Genomic DNA, 26,934 nt, shown 5'->3' with positions numbered 1-26,934 from the left:
TGGATGGGTTAATTTACTATTTGCACTTTAATCTGTACAACAGTTGAGAAAGTGTTGATTTTGGGAGGGTTTAATTTATTGTTCTCACTCCAATCTAGGCAACAATAGGGGAAGTAATAGACTTTAAAAGCGGCTAGATTTAATATTCCTACTCCAAGTAAGCAACAGATGGGAAAGTATTGGACTTTAGAGGGGCACTTGGTAGATCCCTGGTCTTGTGGGATAAAACCTCGTAGGAGGGCCCCCAGAGTGATGAGGGATTGCTGCTGAGAACGGGAGTGGATTACCATATTGAGTGTAATGGGGGCACAGTTGCTCCTGTGCCCTATGTGCCATTGACATTAGGAAGACTGTGGATTACCGTATAATAGGTAGTAGGTACACAGGTGTTTCTATGCCCTACAGTGGGAAGCCTCAGTTACCATATGAAATCTAGTAGGAGTGCCAGCACTCTGTGATGTATCTTCTTATGGTGATAATGGGTGATTTATGTGACTTCCTCTGAACATATCGGTATTACATGCACCCCGGGTAAGATATGTGTTTTTACCTTGCATTGTCCAGGAAAACGAATACTATTTCAGGACTAACATTTTATGCATACTATTTATGGCATGTATGATATGTATTTACAGTATAAGAAGCATATATTTTTCTATAGCACTGTGTGACGTATCTTTTGTGGTGTGATTATTGTGTCGTTGGTGTGAGTGTATTGCGCAAAGGCTTTACACGTGACCTCTGGAGATGAGCCTGACTGTTCTCTGCCAATCTACCATGGGGTGAGCATAGGTTATCTTTGTTGTGTAACTTACTTGCCCTCACTAGAATGATGGGTTCTGCATGGCTTAGGTGCATACCCTAGCCAATCAGAAACCCAATTTTTAACAGTTGCCATATGTAGAAACACAGGGCACCATTCCCACGTATGTATACAATGCTGCATACAGACAGACTGGAACTCACATACATCCAGCCTTAGACACAACGCACAGACACTCTTACTGCACACACAAAAAATGGAACATCCCATACACGCACACATGAATGCGCGCACATTCACACACACACACACACTCACACACATGCACTTTTGAATAGACTATCTGCTAAAATTGTCAGTTCTTTTGCCTTTCATTGTTAGAGGGCCATGGCAAGTATACGCAGAATAAAACCATTTGTTCCCTCCTCAGGTGACTCCCCTGACGTGGCATCCATCCTGTGCCAGAAAGGTAAGTGTTTATGTTATTTACCTTCCAACAGTTGGTTGAAAGGTTCAGCTCTCTAGGGTAGGTCCACACTACAAATATATATATGTATGTATATTTAGTGGTATTTTAGGAATTGATACACAGTGGGCAGATACCCATTAGAGTCTCTTGGCATTAGGAATTGAGAGAAGACTACCAAAGACAAGATGTTTATGAATGAAAAGCCAGATTTTCAGTAGCTTTGATTGAAAGTGCCCTAAATATGAAGGAAAATGGTATTCGAAAATTCGCTCACTAGATAGGAACAGGCACTGGAGATGCAGGCTTATAGTTGGAAGTGCCCCTTCGGTCAATTGCGAGTTCTGGCACTCAATAGCATATCACTCATCCTTGCACTCATACAGTAACTCATTCACTACCCGGACTCAGCTTTGTTACTAGCTTTGTAACTTTTGAACTGCAAGCAATAAAATGATCTCTGTGACCAAAGCAGTAACACCGTGAGCTATCCACATAAAATAGAGTTCTTTGATCTGCATGGTTCACCTTCTTTGCTGCAAGCATCTTAACCCTCTCACCACTTTATGATGATTCAAACTGCCACTAGACAAAACTCTGATCTTTCTCCAGCAGGAGCATTAATCAACAGAGTTATCTTGGTATTTTCACTGTTGCTGAAAACGTCTGAAAGCACAAGGAACTCTGCAACAGGTGCTTTTAAACCCAATGCTTCCCAAAGCTCAGCACCAGGTACGGCTACACTGGTCATACCACCCTAGAGCCAGCCTTGCTCTGCATGAAAGCCTGCAAAGAGTATTTTGTTACATGGGATCCCACAGACTACTGAAATAGGTAAGGGTTTTGGAGTGGTTACCCCAGTAACAAACCCTTCATATGGATTTGATCGGGGAGAATCCTTGTGTGGTCCTTGAAATGTTACTTTGCTTAACCATCTTAACCATCTGGAATTCTATGGCTGTGTGCCTGGTGGTTGCCTTGTGAGAAAAAGTAGGCCTGTATTGGGTAGGATGACAAGCAACAGGCTTAATTGGTGCACAGGAAAAAGGATATGTCTGATACTATAGGTCTCACCTGTTATTCTGAAAGATTATGACAAAGGCAATAGACCTAGCTTATTTATTGTGAAAAACAATTGTTAAAAGTGGGTTATTATCATATTGTGTGAGAGGCAATAGACAGGTATTTTGTTGCATATTATCTCACAGATTACCACAGTATGCAAGGAGTTGGCTCTGGCCATCCACTTTAATGAACCCTTGGAGGTTTTACTGTGATAATTCTTGCTTGGCCCTATTAAATCTTGAATGGGCCTATGTTGGTTATGTTGTCAAGACAATTTCAAAGAAAACCGGCCTTATTGTTTCATTGGAGAAAGTTATGCCAGATTCTATAGATTTTTATATTTATTTTGTGAATTGTTTTGCAAAGCGCGGAGGCCTGCCTATCTTATTGTGAAAAGCATGCATTAATGACAATAGACATTTAAGGATGGATTTTATGAAAGCCTACAGACAAGTATTTTATCATAAGGAAGCTCACAGATTTTTTCGTAGGTCATGGTTTTGTTGTTGGATCCCTCCTCTGACGCACCTTGGGGTTAGAAGATTTGTACTGTGATATAACTTGTTAGGCCGTCTTTGGAGAGATAGTATGGTGCTTTGCTAACTACATTCTTTATGCATTTACAATGTTAAGACTGTATGCCTGATTGTTGTCTTGTAGGAAAGATTCCACTCATTACAGTAAGTCTGAATTGGTTCTGGTAACAAGCCAAAAATAATAGCTGTAGGCCTGATTGGTGAACTGGAAATGTTTTCCCAAATGCATAAGGTCCTGTCTATTTTTTATGAAACATTATGGCAAAGGCAAAAGGCCTGGCTTATTTATTGTTAAAAGCATTCTTAAAGCTAATAGGTCTCTAAGGATGGGTTGTTATCGCACTGTTACAAATGTAGACAGATAATTTGTTACATGTGATTTCACAGATTACCAAAGTAAGCAAGGGTTTGGGTATTGGTCACCCACCCCATCAAATCTTAGAAGTAGAAGATTTTCACAGTGACAATTGTTTTTAAGCTCTATTGAGAGGGGATGTATAGTTTTCTGCTAACTGTAATTTTGTACAAGTTTGTAATTGTATAACTGTATGCATGATGGTTGCCGGTTTATGCTCCCTTTAAGAGGCCACTGTTGGTTATAGTGTCAAGCTAATCGCAAAGGCTATATGTTGCTTTATCTCCTCATTCGGATACATACAGCAGATTATGAATGTGTGATCTGTTTAGAATAAAAAGTTATCACAAAGGGAATAGGCCTAACTTATTGCAGAAAAACATGCCTCATAGGCAATAGGTTGATTGTTATAACACTGTGCATTGGCCTTTAGGCAGGTATTGTGATACACAGAAGCTCACAAACCACCATAGTAGGCAAAGGTTTTAGTGTTGGTGACCCACAGAAACAAACCATGGGAATGGAAGATTTGCACTAGGACAATCTATATTAAGCCCAATAGGGAAGGATTTTTATATCGTTTTGGCAACTGTATTCGAATAAATATTTATAATTTTGTTACAGTTTACCTGATGGTTGCCTTGTGTTAAAGATAATCCCCAACACAGTAGGTCTGAGTTGGTTATGATGATCTGCCAATGATAAAGGATATTGGGCTGATTGTGTATTTTGAAAAGTTACTCTAAAGGCAATAGGAATGGCATATTGACTGTGAAAAGCAAATGTTAAAGTCTATAGGTATTTAATTGTAGATTGTTACTACTCTATATTAAAGCCTAAGGATCGGCTTCGGGCGTCAAGATGGCGGTCGCACTCTGAGAGTGCTCTGGACCCCTCCGTCATCCGTCCGAGGTTATCGCGATTTAGCGATCTAGTGGTGTCGTGCCAACCCTCCCCGCGGTCTCTCCGTCCCGCTGGGATCCTGCTGTGGTGAGCGGTGGTGAAGCCGAACCCCGTACACGCGCCGCGGCCCGAGTGTCAAAATGGCCGTCGGAGCCGGGCCGCCTCGACGAAGCCGACTCTGAGCTGCCTGCCCCTTGGTGCGGCTGCCTTGGACCAGAGGTGCCGTGAAGATTGGGAGGGAGCCGGCGCTGAGCTCCGGGGAGCGGGCCCCTGTGGATTGGGGGAGTGGCGCTGCCCCGACCTGCGAGCGGGGCTCCTGGTGGCCCGGGCTGCGCCGCGCCCCTGCCTGGTGGCTCCAGCTGCGGAAGCCGCGGCATTCGAACCACTCCGAAGAGAGGACCCCCTGGGATTGGCCCGGGTAGTGATAAAGGTGCGGGAAGAGCGTCCCCCGCGGCGGGGCCCCCCCGGACCCCTGATCGAGGTGAGCGGTACGCCGAGGGTCCGCGGCGAGCTGGGGGAGTGACGGCTGTGCTGGGGCCCAGGCGCTGGAAAACGACACACCTTAAAAGGAAAGGCAGGGGAAGAGGCTCAAAAAAAGAAAGAGGAGCCCGGCATCTTGGACTGCCCTCCGGGTCCCAGGCCAAGTGGGGCGTACTGCAGAGTGCCATAGCGGTTTGAAGCGAACCGACCGGACGGGGATAAAATCCCCTGGGCCCCTATCAGATCACGCGGCCGCAGCGCAGTCAACACATACCCACCAACACCAGCCGTGGGGTCCAGCAACCGGGCCAGAGCGGTGGTGGACCCGCTGCCGGGACGTCACGCCCCAAGGGTGTGGGGACCTGAGTCCTGCGCTGGAGTGTCCCCGGAGCCAGAGGGTGTCCCTGAACTCGTGCCTTCGGCGATCCTGAGCTGGGGTTACCCGACAAGGTCCAGGGCAGGCCACGTGACTCTCCGGGGTTTCCCCCCGCTGCGTTTGATGATTCGGCCCTCCCAAGGGGAGGAGCGGACCTGCGACCATTACGCTCCAAATAAAGAACTGTGATCACGCAAACTTGCCCACCACGAAAGAGCCCTACCGGCGGATGCCCGCCCTGAGACACGACCTGGAACACCCCAAGAAACTATACAACTGACCCCCGCCCCCGCGCCAAGATGGGGAAGGACAAGACAAACAAACAACCCCCGGACTCCCAGCAAAAGATCGACCAGTTCACGACGCCGGCGGGTTCCCGGGAAGGGGGAGACGCGGTTGGTGGAGGCCCGGCACTGGACGGAGTGAATGCCATCCTCCAGGCAATCCAATCATCGCAAGCAGCCGTGGAGACCAAAATCGGGGAAGTACGAGAGGACATGGGCCTTATTCGGCAAGACCTCAGAAACGCGGTGAGTCGAATCACCGAGGTGGAAACCCGTGTCTCCCAGACTGAAGACGAGCTAACCGACCTCAGAACCAAGGTGGCCCAGCTACAAACTCGAACCAGTGAGTTGCACTGTCGTGCGGAGGATGCGGAAAACCCATCAAGGTGCAACAACCTGCGCTTCATCGGATTCCCGGAGGGCGTAGACAAGGCCCCTGAATTTCTAGAGCGGTGGATTAAGACCTGGATGCCGGATCAAACTCTTTCACCCTGGTTTGCAGTCGAGCGTGCCCACAGGGCCCTTGCCCCACGCCCCCCACCGGGTGGCCCAAAACGCCCGATGATTGCACGCTTCTTTAACTTCAAAGACCGAGACACTATCCTTAAAGAAGCTAGACGCTCCGAAGACCTCCAATGGGAGAATCATAAGATTTTAATCTTCCCAGACTACACCCGTGAAGTTCAGACCCGCCGCCGATCATATGAGCACGTAAAGCAAAAGCTCAGAGCAATGCAGCTCTCATACATGCTCCTCTTTCCTGCGAGACTTAATGTCCTCATGGCCGGGAAGGCGTACTTTTTTTAATCTCCCGAGAATGCGTGGGACTGGCTAACGGAGGAGGGTGTCGGAGCCCGGAGGGGTCCCCTGAAACCGGCGGGGGAGACCTCCTGTGAGGACCCCCCCCTTGGGGAGACCCCGGAGGAGCGGGAGATGTACCAGATCCCGTAGAAGGAGGTGGAAAGACTCAGGCACTCCCAGAAACGGCGAGGCGGCTCGAGACCCCGATACACAGACCGCGGGAGCTCCGGTCGGACCCTCGGGATCCCGGGACACAACGCAAGCCGCTGATGATAACTGCCTGAGCCAGTCCCCGGTGCTTGGTTGATATGAGTCGTTAGGTCCCCACCGAGATACGCTGGGAGGACCTGGGCCACCCGGTGCGCACCCGCGGGCCTTGGAGGAGACATCGCGGGTAGCCTTGCACCTCCTTAACGCATGCCGCGCAAAAACTTGAATTATGTCTGCTAATTGCAATTGATCCGACTAAAAGGGGGGGTCCACCACTCCACCCCAACGACAGTCCTTCTGGCTGTTAGGTTCTGGTTGGGTACTTGGGCGACAGATGCTTCCAGGGAGGGAGTATGGGGAGGGGGGTGGTTGGGGGGTGAAGAGTTTGAAACGGGATTAGATAGTAAAATGTTGATTTGTTTTCTTTGTTGCCTTAATATTTCACTGTTATGTTTGAAACGGTCGTCCCGGGGTCCACAGACAGGTACTCAATACCGTATAGCACCCACGCAACCCACGCCCGGCCCTCACTAACCCAGATCATCTCATGGAACGTAAATGGCCCATTAGACAAGATCAAGAGATCCGCAATATTCAATACTCTCCGCAGATACTCCCCCTCAGTGGTCCTATTACAAGAAACCCACCTCCTCGGGACTAGGTGCCCCATGCTCGCGCGAGGAGGGTACGACAGAGTTTATCATGCGGGCTTCTCCAGAGGCTCCAGAGGGGTGGCCATTCTACTCGACCGCTCGCTACCCATGGTGGTTGCAGCCACGCAATCCGACCCGCAGGGCAGATTTGTAGCAGTTACGGGGATTCTTCACGGGTCACCGATAAACCTTGTATGTGTGTACGGGCCCCCGGCGGGACTTGACGCATTCTTACTCTCGCTCCACCACGTGGCAGCGGGTCTCCCCCAGGGTACTACCCTGTTGGGAGGGGACTTCAACGCCGTCCTCGACCCCGGTCTGGATGTATCCGGTGAAGTTACCGCTAGTAGATCCACCCGTGCCTCGAGTCTTAGCAGCTGGGCTGAGAGCCTCGGCTTGTGTGAGGTGTGGAGAACCTGGCATCCCAGGGAGCGCCAGTACACGCACACTTCGGCCGCCCACTCGACACAGTCCAGAATTGACCTCGTATTTATGCCTGCTCTAGACATCACCAGCGTCACGGGTGCGGAGATGCTACCCCGTGGGGTCTCAGATCATGCGCCAGTGCATGTCCGGCTGGGCGGTGCGGACCCCTCCAGACGCCCGATGTGGCGTCTGAATGCATGATACCTACAGGACAACGACTACACCCAAGAAATTAGGAACCACCTCACTCAATATTTCGATCTGAACCTGGGATCGGTCCGATCTCCAGGTACAATATGGGCCGCCTGCAAGGCCACTCTCAGAGGACATGCCAAATATCTCCTGCGTTCACGCGAACGTGCCAGAGACTCGCGAGTGTCTGAGTTGGAGGCCAAGGCGCTAACCCTGGAGCGCCAGCAAGTGACCTCAGTGTCGGCCTCTATTTTGAGACAGCTTACTATGGTTAGAGAAGAAATTAAGCACTTAGCACTAGAATCAGCAAAACACATTTGGAGGGCCTCAGCAGCACGAATATATGGCTGGGGGGATAAAAAGGGGAAACTCTTACACTGGCTGGCCTCCCGCCCTCTAGCTAACAGGCTCATACCTGAAATTGTGGAGGACTCGGGTTCTCTTTCCAAAACACCCACTGAAATCGCGCAAAGTTTTGCTTCTTACTACGCGCGTCTATATGCAGAGCATCCCCGACCCATCGCTGAGAGAGAGTCTCCCCTTTTAAACGACATAACTCTTTCCAGAGTCTCCCTGGCGACAAGGAATAGACTAGATTAAACTATTGGCCTCGCGGAAGTCGCTAGCGCGATCGCCAGTCTGGCACTGGGCAAGACCCCGGGGCCGGATGGATTCCCTGCAGAGTTATACAGCAGATGCGGCGACATTCTGGGTCCCCACTTGCTCAGTATGTACGAAGAAGCTGAGAGGCAGGGCCGCTTCCCCATTGGGATCGACCAAGCCACAATTGTAGTGATCCCCAAGACCTAACCCCAGTCGCGACACTGCTCGGCATACCGGCCCATCTCACTTCTAAATACAGAGATCAAAGTGCTGTCCTCGATCCTTGCCTCCAGACTGAGGTAGGTGATGCCCACTGTGGTACACCCTGACCAGTGCGGCTTTATGCCTACCCGCAGTACTCGACATTGCATTAGGCGGTTACATCTGGCCTTGGCGCATCGCAAGACCTTGTCGCACACCCCCCTGGCGTTATTCCTGCTCGACTTTGAAAAAGCCTTTGACACGGTGGACTGGTCCTTCCTTGACCACGTTCTGCAAAGAAATGGGCTCGGGCCTAAATTCCGAGGCCTGGTGAGGCTCCTCTACTCTAATCCGACGGCCCGGGTACAAGTGAACGGAGTGGTCTCCGACTCGTTCCCCATCAGTCGTGGCACCTGACAGGGATGCCCGCTATCCCCACTGCTCTTTGCGTTAATAATAGAGCTCCTGGCGATACTGCTGCGAGAAGACTCATTGATTGAGGGTTGGCCCTGGCCCACCTGCCCAGAGGACCGAGTAGCGTTATACGCAGACGCTGTCCTGCTGTACATTTCCAACCCGGCTAAAAGCGGTCCTCGCGTCCTACAAATTCTGGGCCTCTTCGCTGATGCCTCGGGACTGATTCTAAACCCCAATAAGTCCCTATTGGTCCCCCTACATCGCTCCCGGGACTGTGTGGACTGGCAGCGTAACATCCCAGTGCGAAGGAACAGTTTTAAATATTTGGGAATACACATCTCACTACTCCCTGAGCTGACATGGGAGCTCAACATTACACCGCTAACCAGAAGAAATAGAACTGACCTACAGCGCTGGAGGACCCTCCCCTTAAACTTGCTCGGTAGAATAGCACTCTACAAGATCATGATCCTCCCCAGACTCCCATACCTATTGCAAAACTTCCCACACCCCATCCTGGTTCAAAGAGATGGACTCGCTGGCGCGTCAATTCATGTGGAACGACACCCGCCCGCGCCTGGCGCTCAAAACCTGTCAAAGAGATGTCTACGACGGAGGTTGGGCATGTCCAACATCCACTACTATCTCCTCGCGATGCACCTGCTCGTGATCAATGACTGGGTGGGGGGCGCTTGGTCGGACCCAGTGTACCGGCTGGAACTCCGATCGCTGGGCTACCCGCGGATCTTTGATGCCCTGTACGGGGGCTCGATATCCCGGGACGTCCCAGAAGTGACTAAAGTGATTTTATTGGGTTGGCGGTTGGCCCAGAAGCTGTCGGAGTGGTGGGGGCGCCTTACCCAGCAGACCCCGCTATGGCATGGGAAACACTTAACGGAAGTGGCGGGCCTGGAGGGATTCAGAAATGGGACAATATAGGTATCTCTACAATGGTCGATGTTTGGGGAGGGTCAGACATGCGATCATTTGAGGACCTCCAAAAACTCTTCTCTCTAAATAAGATACAATTCCATAGGTATCTCCAGCTCCGCCACGCCCTACTAGTACATATGCAGGCAGGAGACAACATACCCGAATATAACCCCATGGAGGCGAAGGTACTGATGGGGAATCTGGGCAGGAGAGGTGTTTCCCAGATATACCGTACTTTGATTGCCAACAGTGCTTGCTCCCTGGGGGGACTCCGCCAGAGATGGGAGGGATGGGTGGGTCCTATGGAGGAGATGGACTGGAGCGAAGCACTGATGGCCCCTCGTACCCTAACAATAGCCACTCGCTTCCGGTTAATACAGACTTTTTACCTCCACACAGCCTACCTCACACCCACCAAACTACAAAGGGCGGGCCTCCAACCCACAGCTGAGTGCCCAAGATGCATGAACCCCGCGGCCGATTTCTTCCACATGGTATGGACATGTCCGGTCATGGTGACCTACTGGGGGGCGGTCTTGCAGGAGATCTCGGGAGCCTTACAGGAAAGCAGAGAAAGGAAGCCACTGCCTCTCCTACTGGGGATCATGGGAGACACTGGGTTGAGAAGATCGGATCGAACCTTCCTTGGGGTGGCATGCCTGGTGGCCAAGAGGGATATAATGACGAACTGGAAAGCCAGAGGTGCCCCAGCACTGACTAAATGGAGGCGGGGGTGGACTGGTGTGCGCAACGTGAAAAACTGGTATACGAGGCCAGAGGATGCCCGAATAAATATGATGTGATATGGGGGAAGTGGGAGGCCGCAGCAGTCACTTAGGCGGTGCATGACCTTCATTTGCACTGTGATGCCTGGGATCTGGGACTTGGGACCGACCACTGTTAGGCGCCCCGTTGGCGCCTTGTTAAATAAATGTATGTATCATTGACCATTTTTTTTTCGCAAAATCAATAAAATGTCTTTATCAAAAAAAAAGCCTAAGGATCAGCATTTTGTTTTATGGAATCTAAAAGATTACCATAGTAGGTACAGGTTTGGTGCTGGTTACCCCATTTGACAAGCTTTGGGGATAGAAAAGTTGCTCTGTGAGAATCCATGTTAGACTGTCTTAGGAGAGATAGTAGATTGCTTTGCCAAATATAATTTTGTCTACTTTTGTAATCGTATATCATTGTATGCCTCTTGATTGCCTTGTGGGAAAATGTAAGTTCAGTACACTAGGCTTGAATTGGCGTTGGTGACACACCCTTGATATTCAACATAGACATGATTGTTCATTTGGAAAATATTTTTCTAATGCCATTGGTCTGATCTGTTTATTATGAAAGATAATAACAAAAACAGTAAGTCTGATTTATATTTTATGTAACACACATGTCAAAGCCAATAGACCTTTACGAGCGGAATGTTTTTGCACTGTTACAGCCAGCATTTTATAGTTCCCCTTTAATTTATTTTCCTCTTTATTTTTCTGAAGAGTATACCACAGCTCCCCAGGCAGTACTAAAGGGCTGCTTTCTTGCTGCTCATTTCTTCTACAGTGCACTGCATCCTCAGCGGCCACTTCCTCTAAACCAAGTGAAAATGATGAAATGCTGTTGTCCGTAGTATATCATGGTTTCATCACTCCTAGATGGCCAACAAGTTGGTTCCAAATGTGGCGGCCATGCTGGAGCTTTGACCAATGATAAACTATGTACAATACCACTGCAAGACAGACACTGGCTGCTATATTGTGATGGCAGCATGCTTTACTTGTCTTTTAATTTATCTTGCATATGATGTGTTTGTGCATGTTTTATTGTGAGTATGTCTGAGGGTGAAAGCTAGAACGAGATAGTGGATGGAAGATTGATGCATGAGTGAGGGGCAAATATGAGTGACAGAGTGCATATACGATGACTTATTGCATGCCTAAGCTCGTCAATGAGACAAATAACACTTTAATTCATAGGCCAGAACTATTAGCATTACCAGTGCTAGTTGGTTTGTGACTCTTCCATCTCTCTTTATTTAGCATTCTGAGGCTCAACCCTCTCTTCATTGTTTCATGTTCAGTTCTCTAGTTTTCAACAGATTCACAGTATGGAGATTATATATCTCATGTTTGTCTTCATCCAGCGCTGACATTTTCTTTGAAGAACTGCACTTTTAAAACAAATTGCTTTATTTGGTTTCAACACAAGGACGACACAACATTTATGTGCCCTCTTATTGGACAGACATAGAAATTGATGAGACTATTGGAGAATTTAGTGACTTTATTACGAATATTTGTTCCAGTTTATCTAATTTTACTTTACATCTTGTTCACTTCACATGTGCAAGATACTTGAAAAGTTCAACCTCATCACCTGCTTGGGGGCCAGGCTTGCAACTTTGGTAGGTACGATGATACATGCTAACTATACTAGTATACTGCAGACCATGCAACACAACATGCAGTAATGGCACATGAGAAGACTTTCTTGGCTGGGCAGGTTAGAGACAGTAAACATTAAAGTACTACCCAGGGTCTCGTTCTAGGCAAGATCCTGATCTTATTTCAGATGCTTCCATTACAAGCACCATACCAAACAGTCAAAAAATGACAAGGGGCAATAGAAGATTTTATTTCAGTGGGAAGAGGAACAGACTGATTAGGTATATAACTCAACGCTACCCAGATGAGCTTATATTGTATCACCTGAACATTGCAAAATACTATCAAGAAGCCCAAGTGCAATTTGTGGTAGGATGAGGAAGTCTGACAAGCTTTGGTGCTTCATAGCCCAGATGATTGCAGGCACCCGTTGCTGACAAAGAAGTGTAGAGCATGGGGTCACCCCGCAGTGATTTGGGCAACATAAGAGGCAGTGAGAAGGAGTATTAACACATTCTCCTCACTGCTCATCCCAATATTAGGTAACCTGGACTTCTCCCCAGCTTTGGCAGAGGAGGCATTTGACAACTAGAGTATTACAGGGTGTGTAAGGGATGGACATAATTATGACATGGCAGCAATCAAAACATTTGGACAGTTCAAGAAGGAGTATAACCTTATGGAGATTAGAAGACGATTATGTTGAAGTCCGGCACTGGGTATCACGTGCTAGTCACGCCCTAGCACTATTGGAAAACTGGTTAAAAACAAATGAGGATGAACATACAGGGAGTGCAGAATTATTAGGCAAATTAGTATTTTGACCACATCATCCTCTTTATGCATGTTGTCTTACTCCAAGCTGTATAGGCTCGAAAGCCTACTACCAATTAAGCATATTAGGTGATGTGCATCTCTGTAATGAGAAGGGGTGTGGTCTAATGACATCAACACCCTATATCAGGTGTGCATAATTATTAGGCAACTTCCTTTCCTTTGGCAAAATGGGTCAAAAGAAGGACTTGACAGGCTCAGAAAAGTCAAAAATAGTGAGATATCTTGCAGAGGGATGCAGCACTCTTAAAATTGCAAAGCTTCTGAAGCGTGATCATCGAACAATCAAGCGTTTCATTCAAAATAGTCAACAGGGTCGCAAGAAGCGTGTGGAAAAACCAAGGCGCAAAATAACTGCCCATGAACTGAGAAAAGTCAAGCGTGCAGCTGCCACGATGCCACTTGCCACCAGTTTGGCCATATTTCAGAGCTGCAACATCACTGGAGTGCCCAAAAGCACAAGGTGTGCAATACTCAGAGACATGGCCAAGGTAAGAAAGGCTGAAAGACGACCACCACTGAACAAGACACACAAGCTGAAACGTCAAGACTGGGCCAAGAAATATCTCAAGACTGATTTTTCTAAGGTTTTATGGACTGATGAAATGAGAGTGAGTCTTGATGGGCCAGATGGATGGGCCCGTGGCTGGATTGGTAAAGGGCAGAGAGCTCCAGTCCGACTCAGACGCCAGCAAGGTGGAGGTGGAGTACTGGTTTGGGCTGGTATCATCAAAGATGAGCTTGTGGGGCCTTTTCGGGTTGAGGATGGAGTCAAGCTCAACTCCCAGTCCTACTGCCAGTTCCTGGAAGACACCTTCTTCAAGCAGTGGTACAGGAAGAAGTCTGCACCCTTCAAGAAAAACATGATTTTCATGCAGGACAATGCTCCATCACACGCGTCCAAGCACTCCACAGCGTGGCTGGCAAGAAAGGGTATAAAAGAAGGAAATCTAATGACATGGCCTCCTTGTTCACCTGATCTGAACCCCATTGAGAACCTGTGGTCCATCATCAAATGTGAGATTTACAAGGAGGGAAAACAGTACACCTCTCTGAACAGTGTCTGGGAGGCTGTGGTTGCTGCTGCACTCAATGTTGATGGTGAACAGATCAAAACACTGACAGAATCCCTGGATGGCAGGCTTTTGAGTGTCCTTGCAAAGAAAGGTGGCTATATTGGTCACTGATTTGTTTTTGTTTTGTTTTTCAATGTCAGAAATGTATATTTGTGAATGTTGAGATGTTATATTGGTTTCACTGGTAATAATAAATAATTGAAATGGGTATATATTTTTTTTTGTTAAGTTGCCTAATAATTATGCACAGTGATAGTCACCTGCACACACAGATATCCCCCTAACATAGCTAAAACTAAAAACAAACTAAAAACTACTTCAAAAAATATTCAGCTTTAATATTAATGAGTTTTTTGGGTTCATTGAGAACATGGTTGTTGTTCAATAATAAAATGAATCCTCAAAAATACAACTTGCCTAATAATTCTGCACTCCCTGTACACCTCCTTGCAGACATATACAAACTCCTTCTACACTTACTAGAGTCGGAGGAGATGCTGGTCAGAAAAGGTGGCAAGCAGAAATAGGCAGAACTCTAATGGAGAAAGAATGGGGGGCAATAGGCCATAGAGTTTGCACCATATCCAAAAGGGCAACAGAGGCAGTGGGAAAGGTGTTCATGTACTGGTGCCATACCCAGCAAAAGTGCATGAATGGGATACATTGAGATCAGAACTCAGTTGGACATGTGGAGGAGCAGGAACGGTGTTGCAGTTACTTTTAAATTTTTATTAAGAAGAGGTTCTAAATGATATAAATATTGTTTTTGAGACCAATAAACCCAGACTGCCTGCATCTGTGATGTTAAGTCTATCAAATATACAGATATCCCCAGGGCCACTGTGCAATTGTGTGGCTGCAGCAATTGTCGAATGATTAGAGATTTGTTTTTTTTGCTAAATAATCCATCGTCTGCTGCTTAACTTGCAGATTTTAACAAAAGAATTGTTTCTATCTTAAATGGGTAAAAAATTATAACAAATGGAGTAACACAGGTTACTGTACAGTGGAAGACCCTTTGCAAAGCTGGACTGGTCACCTTACTGTTGCTTATTTCGATATTTATGTGCTAAAGTGGTACTACTGAGGTGCAATCAATGCCCATACTGTGTTACCAAATTTAAAAATAGCGAAATTATGGTGTAACACTATTACAAAATGTGCCGCATTATGCTGCATAATTTGACTTTCTTTACTGCATAATTTACTTAACCCGGCTGCATAATTTGGCCTTCTGTTCCGCATAATTCGAGGAGTCTAGATATACACGCACTCTGTAAAGGGGAAGCTGATGAAGTTTGCTCTGTGGGCTGTTAAGCAGGCCATTACCTCATTTTGGGGTAGGGATAAACTGCCAGAGCATAGATTCTGGATCTACAGATTCTAAGACGACTTTTGCATGACAGAGATCCCTAGGGTGCTAGAACAAAAAGTAGGCACACCAGAGATCTCTGGGCCACATGTTTAGATTTCCTTTCAGAAGAATTTAGGGAGGTAGCCTTCCCTAGATATCTTAGAGTCCTGCAGAATATCCCATAGGACAGTTGTATATAAGATCACTAACTGGACCATGGAGTGTGGTTCTTGGGCACACACAGTGTGATTTGACATAGCAGAAACTTTCTCCCTCCCTTGATGGGCCAAGTGTCAATATGTTTAGAGGGAGGGTGCAACCTGTTGGTGGAAAATGGTATGGGACAAGTTCATTGTATTGTTAAAAGTTCCCTGGTGAAAATTGGCAATCCCCTTCCCCCCAGCTAGTGGATGTAGGCAAGAATTTGTGTAAGCAGTGGCTTGGCAGTAAAAACATAATTCCATAAATGTTCACACTCATTTAGTCAGCCTTGGGAAGTTCCAACACGCACACACCTAAATTACATATATTTGTAGGAAAATAATAAGGCCCTTAAGACCTTAGCATAGAACCACAACCCTCCAGGTCAGTGAAGGCCCTAATGTCTATGCTGTGGTAGAAGACCGTCCTCTGTATTGAGAGATCCCACCTGCCTGGCAGAGATCTCTCCGAAATACACCCACAAGTGCTGCTTATGCACTTGTGGCAGAGCTGAATGCCAAGTGGGTGCCATGTTTGTTCACCCATTCAGCATTCAGCATTTACTTTGGTATTTCACAAACTACCTTACAAAGGAGGTTCCTGTGCCTTAAATATCGTTGGTGACTGTGGGGTCAACTATGTGATCTGATGTCAGTACTTTGGTCACTACTGTGACCTGCTGACCCATTGACTGCTCAGTAAAAGCAGATCACCAACAGACCCTGCAGAGGTTCCCCTCGCCTCAAAATGTGGCAGAGAAAACACAAAGTTGGTAGATGAATCAGCTATCATTTTTGGGAGGATGCCCTACATCCAAGAAGCTCTAATTTAACCTCAGAACTATCCTTTCTCAGACATTATGGGTTCCTTGTAGATATAAACTTTAACATTAAAGGCAAAAAAATATCCATTAGTGTCTGGACCTCTGTGTGATGATCCATTTGGAAATTACTCAAAATGTGTTCTCTCTGGTGTTGAAACTGTTTTGATAAGTTCTTCCATGCACAGAGAAATCGTCAGCACCAGACACTGAGTAGACCTGCTCTCATTGGATTTGAGAATAAACTTACTTTAAGGGTGTCTGTTTCTCAAAGGTAATGTAACACTGCTGAACATGCTGCTATGGTGCTTGGACGAAATATCAAGTCTAAAATACCGCGTGAACAAAATAGTGTGTCAAGAATATTGAGGACAAAAAAATGTTTCTATATTATATTATATATAATTATATATCCATATCTGTATTATAATATATCTATCTGACAAGTTTGTATGGATATGCACAATTTTACTATATTTATCTCCACATGTCTACCTTGACAAAATACGTCAAGCTATATATGTGATATTAGCTATTTGCACTTACTTTCTCAATATTTTGATCCTTGATATTTTTACACGATATTCTGTCCACATTATATTTTTGTCCTCGATATTGTATCTTACTTCACGTTAAACAGAAGGGTGTCATTTGTCTAATAAAATGAATGTAACTGCTTTGTCCTATCTGCAATAGAGTGTCACTCAGGCCCATATTTATACTTTTTCAGTGCCGCATTTGTGTCATTTTTTTACGCAAAAGCGGCACAAACCTACAAAATACAGTGGTATTTTGTAGGTTGGCGCCACTTTTGCGTCACAAATCACGCAAATGCGGCACTAAAAAAGTATAAATATGGGCCTCAGTGTCAAATACACTCCATTGAAATTGGTAAATTCACAAACAGTGTGGAAATGTGATGCCTACCAGAGAAATTTGGGTCAAGGTACACACCAACTCTTTCTGTTGGGACCACAAAAGGATCCTTTAACCCTTGATTGCAAAATATACAAGTGTTTTTAATGAGAATTACCCCTTTTGTTCAATTAACACTTTAAAAAAAAAACATCTTTATCTATTTACCACCATAACCACCTAAATTAATATCCATTCTTCTTCACTTCTTCAGTCCTTCAAATTACTTCTTATACAATGTATTCAAGGGAATGAGTATGAGTGAACACAAGCCAAACATAGCCAGAAGTTCCATGCCTTCTATCTGTACTTTGCCGATGGGATCACTCACAGTTTTTGTATCCACTTGTAACACTACCTCCTCACTTACAACCTTGACACCATCTTTGGACTTGCCTGGACTTCTGAACAATTTGCTGAAATTGCCTTTTACGCCAATACCTATTGTGCATGGCTTTCAATGCCTGACATTCCCTGGAATTACCTACATGCCCTAAGACCTGGGGTGATTTTTTTGCTTCACTCCCTCCTATCAACATCCTTCAGCTTGCCTTCTTTTTCAACTCATCCACACAGCTTAACATGTGTTCAGCAAGTTTTGCAGTAACAGTGGCATCACAAAGAGGTGATCTTGCTTTTAGCTGTAGCTCCTCCCTCAATGTGTCCGATTTACAATGCAGCACAAACTGGTCTCAAATCCTTTCATCACATAAAGCTCCAAGTTTTCACGATGCTGCCAATTTCCCTTAAGCTGTGATATATTCCTTTTTCTTTCTGTGAACGCCTACCAAATGGAAACCAAAATGGAAACTCAGTCTTGGGTAGTGGAAATCCAGTTTCTTTATAACTATCGCAAATTCCCTAAATATATTTGCCTCATCATCCCTCAACTCTGCTAAATTTTACAAAATATCCTGTCTCTCAGTTCCTAAGCAACGTGTTTAGAATGCAAGTTTTCTGTCTGCTCTCAGATATGTACTACAGACACTGAGTAGTTTAGAAAAACGTTCTTCCATTTGCCCCAATTTAAACAAGGTTTACCTAGCAGAGGCAAGAAGAACAGTGGTGGTGAAACGTTCCTCATGTTGCTTGATGAGCTAAAAAGAGAGCAAACTTAACATTTCAAACATAGGCTGGCTGGTATAAAATGACTACACAGTTGAAAGTGCAGTTCTCCAGACGTGGCACATTGGACGAAAAAGCACAGATGAGTTTCCAAAGAGAGATTCGCTGTTAGACATAGTCATAATACTTTAAATCTTTTAGACACAGCATTTCCAGTCCTAAAAAATGATATTCAAAAATATTCACTGGAATTGAGCTGCGGGAGAAATATTATATAATATTAAATATTATGCCCTTTGGGACAAGTAAGTGATATCTGGTCTTGCTGTTGACTGAAAGGAGTAGTTGTGGGCTATTTGGCATGACAGGTGAATAAGAGGAGGGGTTGTGCCAAGCAAGTGAGTGGAGGGTTTGTGAGGTGATACCTTGTGTGTTGAGTGAGCAAAGAGATTGTGAGAAGGTACCTAGCCTGCCAGGTGTGCAATAGAACAACAGACTTGTGCGCCTCTTTTGTGCACACCCTGGGCACAATGGTATTACAGAGGGAGGCGCAGATGTATGTACGTCTGCTTCTATAATACTGGAGCTCATGTTGTGCCAGCGTAGCCCCATGCAAATGAGGAAATCACATTGCCTCCTCGCCTCGGCCGTATTATGGACGTGGGTGCAGAGGCAAACATGTCCTCAGTAAGTGCCACAAAAAGGCGCTCCTCCTAATGGCAGCCCTCAGAAGAGGACAAAGGGGGTTCCATCAACCCCTCAGACACCCCAATGCAGACAGGTGCAGTCACTCATTGCACCCACCTGCAAGAAGGTCTCTCTCCCCTCTTGAAAATGCTGACGGGTCGCCGCTTGGACTGTGAAACACAAAGCAACTTTTTAACAGCTGCTCCGTATTTTGCTTGAATGCCTGGGGGCAGCACATGCTTTGTAACACAGGACACTTTCCCTGTTTGGGCTTGACACATCTTTTGAAAGGGGCACCATAGTGAAAACAGGGAAATTGAGTGGTATTCATAATACAGCCCCTGGTATGACAAGTGCACATTAGAGGTAGTGATTGATAACCTAGTGTGCCAGGTGGCAGGCATTAAGGGGGATACATGCTGTGGCACCTATGTCAGAAAGATTGTTGGATAAGACATGATATGTGAGGTGAGGTGAGTGAAGCATGAGTTGCCGGGTGATAGCTGATGTGTCAGGTAAGAAAAAGAAGCGATATCTAGCATGGCAGATGAGAAATAGTAAAGGTGATATCCGGTGTGGCACTTAAATGAGAGGAGGAGTTGATAAAACAGGTTTGCGTTGTGAGGAGTGTGAAGGGTGAGTTGTAAAGTGACACCTGATGTGTCAGGATAGTGAGATGGAGGATTGTGGGGTAAACCTGGTATGCCAGGTGAATGATAGTACAGGGGATACTTGGAGTGATACTTGAATGAGAGGAGGAGTTGTTGAAAGATACATTGTATGGGAGGTGAGTAAATAATGAGTTGGTGGTTGATACATGGTTTGTCAAGTTAGTCAAAGTAGGGGCTACGGGTGACAGGGAGGATGTGGGGTGATGCTTTGCTTTCCTGTGGGACTCACTCTCTTGTTTTCAGGCCCTCACAGCTGTGTTGACGTACTACACAGAGGGTACTCTCTGAGCGGATGGTACACCATCTACCTGCTTGACTGCAGAGCATTGCAGGTCTACTGTGACATGGAGACCGACGGAGGTGGTTGGTTGGTGAGTAATGTAATGAGGTGGTAAGTTATCACGAGGGCTTATGAGTGCTAGAAGGAGGACTGTGTTTAGAAGGTTGGTGGCTGCTAATTTCAGCACAGTCTCACTGTTGTCAAGCCCTATTCTCGTATGGCATCTCTTTATTAATGAATTTGCATTTTTATAACATGGATAATGGACACAATGGCTGCAGAGCTCTTTACAACATGCCTTGATACAATGAGAGTAAGTAATCAACCATTTATTGGTGACCATATGCTCGATATTTCTAAAACATGTTTTTAAAAATTATAAGAGCAAGAGATCTGTCTAGCAGAGTCTGAGGGCATGTTTCACAAACGTTTAGTATTTTTGTGATTCACAAACTACGAGTTTAATTTTACTAATAGTAAATTTAAGACTGAGAAGACCCTGCAGTCGGGCATAGAATTACGCACAAAAAAGGATAGGACAGGACTATCTTTTTTCGTGTGGGGTCTCTACCATAAGTGTGACCAGATACCCATGGTTGCAGCTTTCCTCTTGTTAGCGCTACAAACATCTAGAACTTTGAAAAATCCATCTTCTGTTCCCTACATCAGATTTTTGTCATTATGGTGTCTATATGCTCATTCAAAATGTCTCTGTTTTTATAAACTGGAGAGGGAGTTTTATTGTTTTGTGTTTTCTACTTTTTTACAGTTTTGGTACAGATACATGCTTTACACCTTTCTCCTAAGTTAAGCCTGTCTGATCTATGCTACATCCACCAGGGGCTGAACTCAGGTTTAAACTAGTGAGACGTAACTGAACCTAGTCATGAATAGTCCCATTATTACTTCAATAGGACTAACAGCAACCTCTACAAATAATCCACTTTCTCACACCCCTTACTCTATCCAGTTGACGGGTGCCATGGGGGTGTGTTAGGGAGCAGGCTAGGCAAACTAGAAGATGAAATCAACTTTGTCAGGGGTAATATGTGCCATATAAATACATTTTAATATTACAATATCGTCTTTCCGAAGTATTTTTAGATTCTGTGTTCATAATGAGAAGCAGATTCAAAGTACTGTTATGAGAAGCAACCATCAAATGGATGGTTCTCAGGTATGATTAACTGTGACATTTTGGTGTCCACCACACACACATTGTTGCCAGGAATTCATAGGTTCTGTAAATCAAGATGTTGTTGATGCTACAATGTTTACAGCATGCATGTTTGCAAACCAGTCTTATTTTCTGAGGATGCCAGTGAGTTCTATCGATAAAAGAATGATTGTAAGGTAAACCGTAATTTTGTTAGAACTCTTTAGAGATATATATCTCTGCATCTATAATGTCACTGTGCTTTGTAACAAGATGTGTACACATTTGACTACAAGATTCTATGAAGTTCACATGACTTTTTGCAGTTTCCTACCCTGCACTTACTGTTAGTTGCCACAGAGCATCTAGATACTGATGGCCGGGCTTCTTCCAATGACTAATGACACAGTAGGGAGCGGGCGGTTTATCATCACGACTCCTGGCTTATAGTATGATCAGGTAGAGGGCTGGTTCTTGCATATTTCTAGTCAGTGGTGACTAAGACAAATAGCTAGACATAGGACTGAAAAGATGTGGTGAACTGCACTGTTCTGTTTGAGGTGATTACTGGTGAAAGTGCCACTGCTTTGAAGTCTTCCTTGCCACTCAGGACTATGCAGTTCTTTTAATGAAGCAAGTCAAGACACTGAGATTTGCTACTGTGGGCACCAAAGTGGCAAGTTTATGGGAAAATGTGAGCCTGGTGCTTTTGCAAATTTTGAGTTAGTTACCTGACACAGGTCTCCTTCAACAGATCAAACTGCTAGGATCAAAAAGGGTTCACGAAGACACTTTTCCCACCTCAACTTTAAAGAAGGAGGTAGTGAGGACTGTACTGTTTTAGTTATTTCCCTCTAACTGACCGCATGTTTTTCATCAGAGGAATACCTTGCTGAGGGAATAACTTGCAAGTAGGGCGTCACATAAATGTGATTAGGGGACCATCAGCTCTGAGGATGTGGCTCTTGACGAGGACAAACGCAAAGTGTGAAATAAAGTGGCAGCATATTTAGGAGCTTTATATGAACGTCCGTTGATAAGTGCCAAGGGTACCGCCATCTTTTCACAAATAGGTTGACCAGAAACCCTTTTTAACCCACAAGATTGTGGTCTTTCAGTCTCACAGCACAAGCCAACTCTCATTACCATTTTTTAATGATTATGCATTTAGCTCATATATTAGGAATGGTGCAGCATTTATTTTTGTCCCAAATGTTAGAAAACACGATAAGAAATATTAAAAACTTTAGTTCACCTGATTGGTCGTTCTCAGCCAGTTAATGCCCATATCACATTTTTTAGATCCTTTGTGCTTTGTCCATATAGTTAGAAGAGTGCATACAACAGTAGGTTTATATTGTATATAATTAAACTTTTTAATATTCATTGTTATGATTAGTTTTCATTATGTCATGTATACTGTATATTATTACTATTATTGTTTCTTTTTTCTCTAGAGTTCTTAAAATTAAACAGCCTTTTTAAACTTAAAAGAAAAAGAGACTTCTTATACTTCAGAGGCCTTTGATGATTGCCTGTCAGAAATTCAAAAGTTTAGTCACTGTGGCAAAATGAGTTCTCTTCCCTTTTTGTTCTGAGGGTATAGGCATAGCCCTAAAGCCTGTAGGTCACAGACTTCATGCAAGCTTAAGATGAACCTATCATTATTAGAAAGACTATAGGATTTACTGTAAAAGGAGGAGACCTCAGAGCGCAATTTACACGTGGCAAGGAATGTTTTTAGAGGAGTGAGTTTAAAAACAACCAGCCATGCTTAAGCTTTTGCACTTACTATACAGAGGGAGGTTACAATGCTGCCATTTGTTAACTAAGTTCAAAAAATGAGGCAACCCAATAACCCTTAGACCTGGGTTGCTGATTCGTCGTGTCCACTACGGCCTGAAAGAATTAACGCAGGCACACCATTACCCCTACCAGAACGGCTTGTTAAAGAAAGTGTGGCGGTTAACGTGGAGTCACCCATATATGCTACATCCATATATGCTACAGACTCCAATGATACGGTGATTCCTTTTCCAATTAGATTTCCACAATACAACATGTGGGTTGATGCCATTAATGATCGATGATGACCAATGGTTTTGGTTGCTGTCACTTGTGAGATAACTGCAATAAGTGAACTAGATACATCGGATATGATAGGTGCTATCATTATAAAGAAATTCCCAGTACTGATGATGACCCATTGCTGATTGATATCTGTTCCCAGGGTCGAAACGTCGACATAAATTATGTGTGGCTTGATGTTTCATACTTCAATGACCTCAGGACTCCTGGATTGAAGGAGCCTACTAGAAGTTCACGTTCAATTTCTAACCACACTTTTGTATATATTTGTGTATATATTGTACATAACACCGGCACTTTCCTTGTGTATCACAATACTCACCTTCACTTTTTTTGATTAGAAGCACCTATGACTAACTAATAATGATAATGAATCCATGAAGTAAATTTGGAAATTAAAAATGGATGATTCAATAAATAGATGTGATATTGAACAATCCTAAGGATATCGGACTGAATATATGTGGTTCTTTATTTTTTTACTATTTATTTTTGCCGTGGAAGTGAAGGCATACACTTCCCCCTGTTTGGACCATGGTGTTCGTAATAGTCATTTGTTAACTGACAAATCTAAAATATTTAAACTAGCAACAGGATTTGGAATGACATAAAAGTGCTGTTGTTCTAAATAGAAGATCAGGAACTTACAGCCCAGATTTACAAATAAATCCCACAAGCCAGTGCAGTAAGTAAATTTGCTGTGCTGCGTTGACTGAAAGCAAGAGAGTAGAAAGGCACCATATCCAATATTATGTGTATTGTTCTGCTTTCTCCCTGCTCTGGCACACTTTATGCTGCTATACACCAATGCAGGAAGAGGTGCCTTCTTGCACAAAAACTATTCTGAACGGCAATTTCCTCTTTCTATGTGTGCTGCAAAATGAAAATATTTCTCCTCGTTGTGCCAGCCTCAGGAAGGTGCAGTATTTTGGTGCACATTCCTGTCCCCAAGTCTTTGTAGGTATGGAATTGTATCAGAATTCATGGGTGGATACACGGGAACGCACGTGCACCACCCATGGAATGCCTCCTGGACGCAAAGCTACTTTGGGTTACAATCCAACAAATATCGTGATTTGTGTTGGATTGTAAATACCAACCTAAAATCTCTAATCACATTTGTAATAAAAAGGTAACTCCAACCCAATGTAAATATTGTCCTGAATATGCTGGTATTGTGCCTCAAAGTGAAGAAATGATAGCGTATAAAGTGCTGACATTGACATTATACATATATCAATTAAGACATTAGTTCCTTGAGGTTCATGTTGTTATAAATTTAAGATTTAGAGTTAATAAGATGGTGCCCAAGGGCCCTACACAGGTTCTACTCTCTTTTCTATTAAGTAAACCTGTAACTGACTTGATAGATTAAAAACCACACATGATGAACAAACAAGGAAAAATAATACTCAAGTAGAAATGTGCATTTTTAGTGCAAGCAAATGCAATAAAGGCAAACTTTAGCAAATTCTAAAAACGGCCACAGGGGAAAAGGGTGAGGCGACGCAGTGCTAATGTGAATCAAACGCAGAGGGAGTGGCAGGGACCCAAAGTACTGCATGTGAATGCACTGCTTGACTCCATGCAGTCCAATTGCTGTAGCAGAATAAGACAGTGGAAAGCAATGGTAATGTTGACCTTTGAGCCCCACCCTTAATTGTACATTCTTTATCATCAGGACAGTTTCAAAGACATTAAACATGTAATTTAATTACTCTATGAGACAGACAAAATTGAAATGAAAAATCGGAGAAGCTTAGGATAATCATAAATGCTACCAAAAAATGTGGTCCGGGATTGTAAACACTTACCTCCTAACTAGTGCAAATCAAAAAAATACATTTACTCAAAACAAATAGGGGGAATATTGTAAAAGAAAATAATGTGAACCAAAGAGCGCAAGTAAACCCCCTGTTAAGAGAAATGTCAAGAAGCTAGAAATTCTGATACAAACTAGAAGACAAGTTGTCCTGAAAAATACATAGTAATAAACAGTGAGCCAGTGGTGTAACACACAATTATCAACCCCGCGAAGAATGGGACGAGGAGCCCCTGTGTCTGTTATATCTCACAGCTATTCGTTGGCCAGCAGCTGAATAGGCCCTCCATCATAAGAGATTAGGCTCCCTGGAGGGTTGGGATCCCCCCAGCTCCCTCCTTGCACTGCAGGGAATGCGTTACGCCCCTGCAGTGAGACTGAGAGGTAAATCAGTAGACAATCATGATGGCACAAGGAAATTAGTTAAAAGCAACTCACCAGTGAACAAGAAGAATAAATCATAAAATGATGTGGGGATTAATATTTTCTGGAAAAATTAAATAAGTGGAGGGCGCCCGAGAGGTCAAACAAGAGAAAACCTTATAAAAATCATGACAACCAATAGCAGTAACTTACCAGTACTGAAAATCTACTGGGTAAATCAGCAGGATTCAGGAGACCAAATTGCTGTGGGGAAAGAATAATTGGGAGCCAGTTCAGCAACTCAGCATCACACAAAAGAAAGGGAGACAGACTCTTGAGATGTGTCAAAAAACTCATGATGAGCCACTTGAGTAACTTCTGGGGAATTAGCACAAAACGGTCACTGACCCTGAAGAGCCCCATGTGGTGTGGTACGTTGAGCTGAAAATGATTTGGCAAGCCCAAATGGCAGTGTCTGATAGAATAGTAATGAGAATAGAGAGTAACACCTCACACACCAAGGGGAACGGTGGTTCTATCAAACAGAAAAACTATGATTCCCCGGTTTACAGTTTCATTATATCAAAATACTCATGCCTCATACACATCACACCCATACGATCAATCACTTTTAAAACTTTAGGAAAGATATACTTATCTACAACATGAGGTTTAGAAAAAAATATATGGCTTTTAATATATTGCACTTTATATATCATTAAAAGGGATTTCTCCAAATAAAAACATCACATATTCAAAAACATTAAATTAACAATGTACATTAATCCGTCAGGAGAAATACTTGTAGACAAGCCCATTAGTACTCTTAAACAGACACATCCCCTTAAAACATCACTTGGTTTCTATGTATTCATTTCACATTTGCAGACCAACCAGTGCATTGTAGATTGTGACTTCAATACCTCATCGACATGTTTTAGTAGTATAGAAAAATACCAACCATCTTCTTCAGGACAAAATTGGTATCGCTTCTGCAATGATAACTTCATTTGATATATACAAAACAATAATCAAACAAAATCTACATTTTTCTAAACATCTAATACCTTTAGCATATGACAAATTCAAAACAAAAATGATTTTAAATATTTCTATGTACAGTACTCCCGACCACCCATAACAGTGTTATTTTTTATTCAGAAACCATGTATCTCGCCAAACCCATGTGTTATGTGTACCAAATTCATATATCCTCCAGTCTTACAGACCACAAATTTCATCCACATCCAAAATCATAAAAAGTCTCTCAACTATATTATATGGTCCTATATATACTAGGGAAAAAGTATCTGAAAAAGAGCCAACCAATCAAAGTTTGCCTATTGTGTCCTAGCCCATAGGCATCATATAAAAAATCATAGTTACTTTCTCAGGGATCAACCATTAATTTCAACACATCTGCCATTGTTGTTATAAACACACTCACCACTCTCGATTGATATGCTGAATCGATCATACTTCGCCGATCCTCATGTAGAGGTTCCACAGGAGGTGGACAAACAGCTCCTATTCTTTTTGTTATCTCTAGATACGATA

At 44.2% G+C, this 26,934-nt stretch overlaps 1 protein-coding gene across 1 annotated transcript in view; it reads left to right on the top strand.

Annotated features, from left to right (window-relative positions):
• The window catches only part of LOC138285299 (ficolin-3-like), a 151,506-nt gene that overhangs the window by 64,323 nt on the left and 60,249 nt on the right, over positions 1-26,934 (top strand). Inside the window, exons 4-5 of the mRNA XM_069225042.1 lie at positions 1,194-1,232; positions 19,912-20,039. Coding sequence (XP_069081143.1) covers positions 1,194-1,232; positions 19,912-20,039 — 167 coding nt within the window. The remainder of the gene's footprint in view (positions 1-1,193; positions 1,233-19,911; positions 20,040-26,934) is intronic.

This window comes from Pleurodeles waltl, chromosome 3_1 (assembly GCF_031143425.1).
Source record: "Pleurodeles waltl isolate 20211129_DDA chromosome 3_1, aPleWal1.hap1.20221129, whole genome shotgun sequence".
Lineage (NCBI taxonomy): Eukaryota > Metazoa > Chordata > Amphibia > Caudata > Salamandridae > Pleurodeles > Pleurodeles waltl.
Note: the sequence above shows the minus strand (reverse complement) of the source record. Positions and strands in the feature narration are given on the sequence as shown.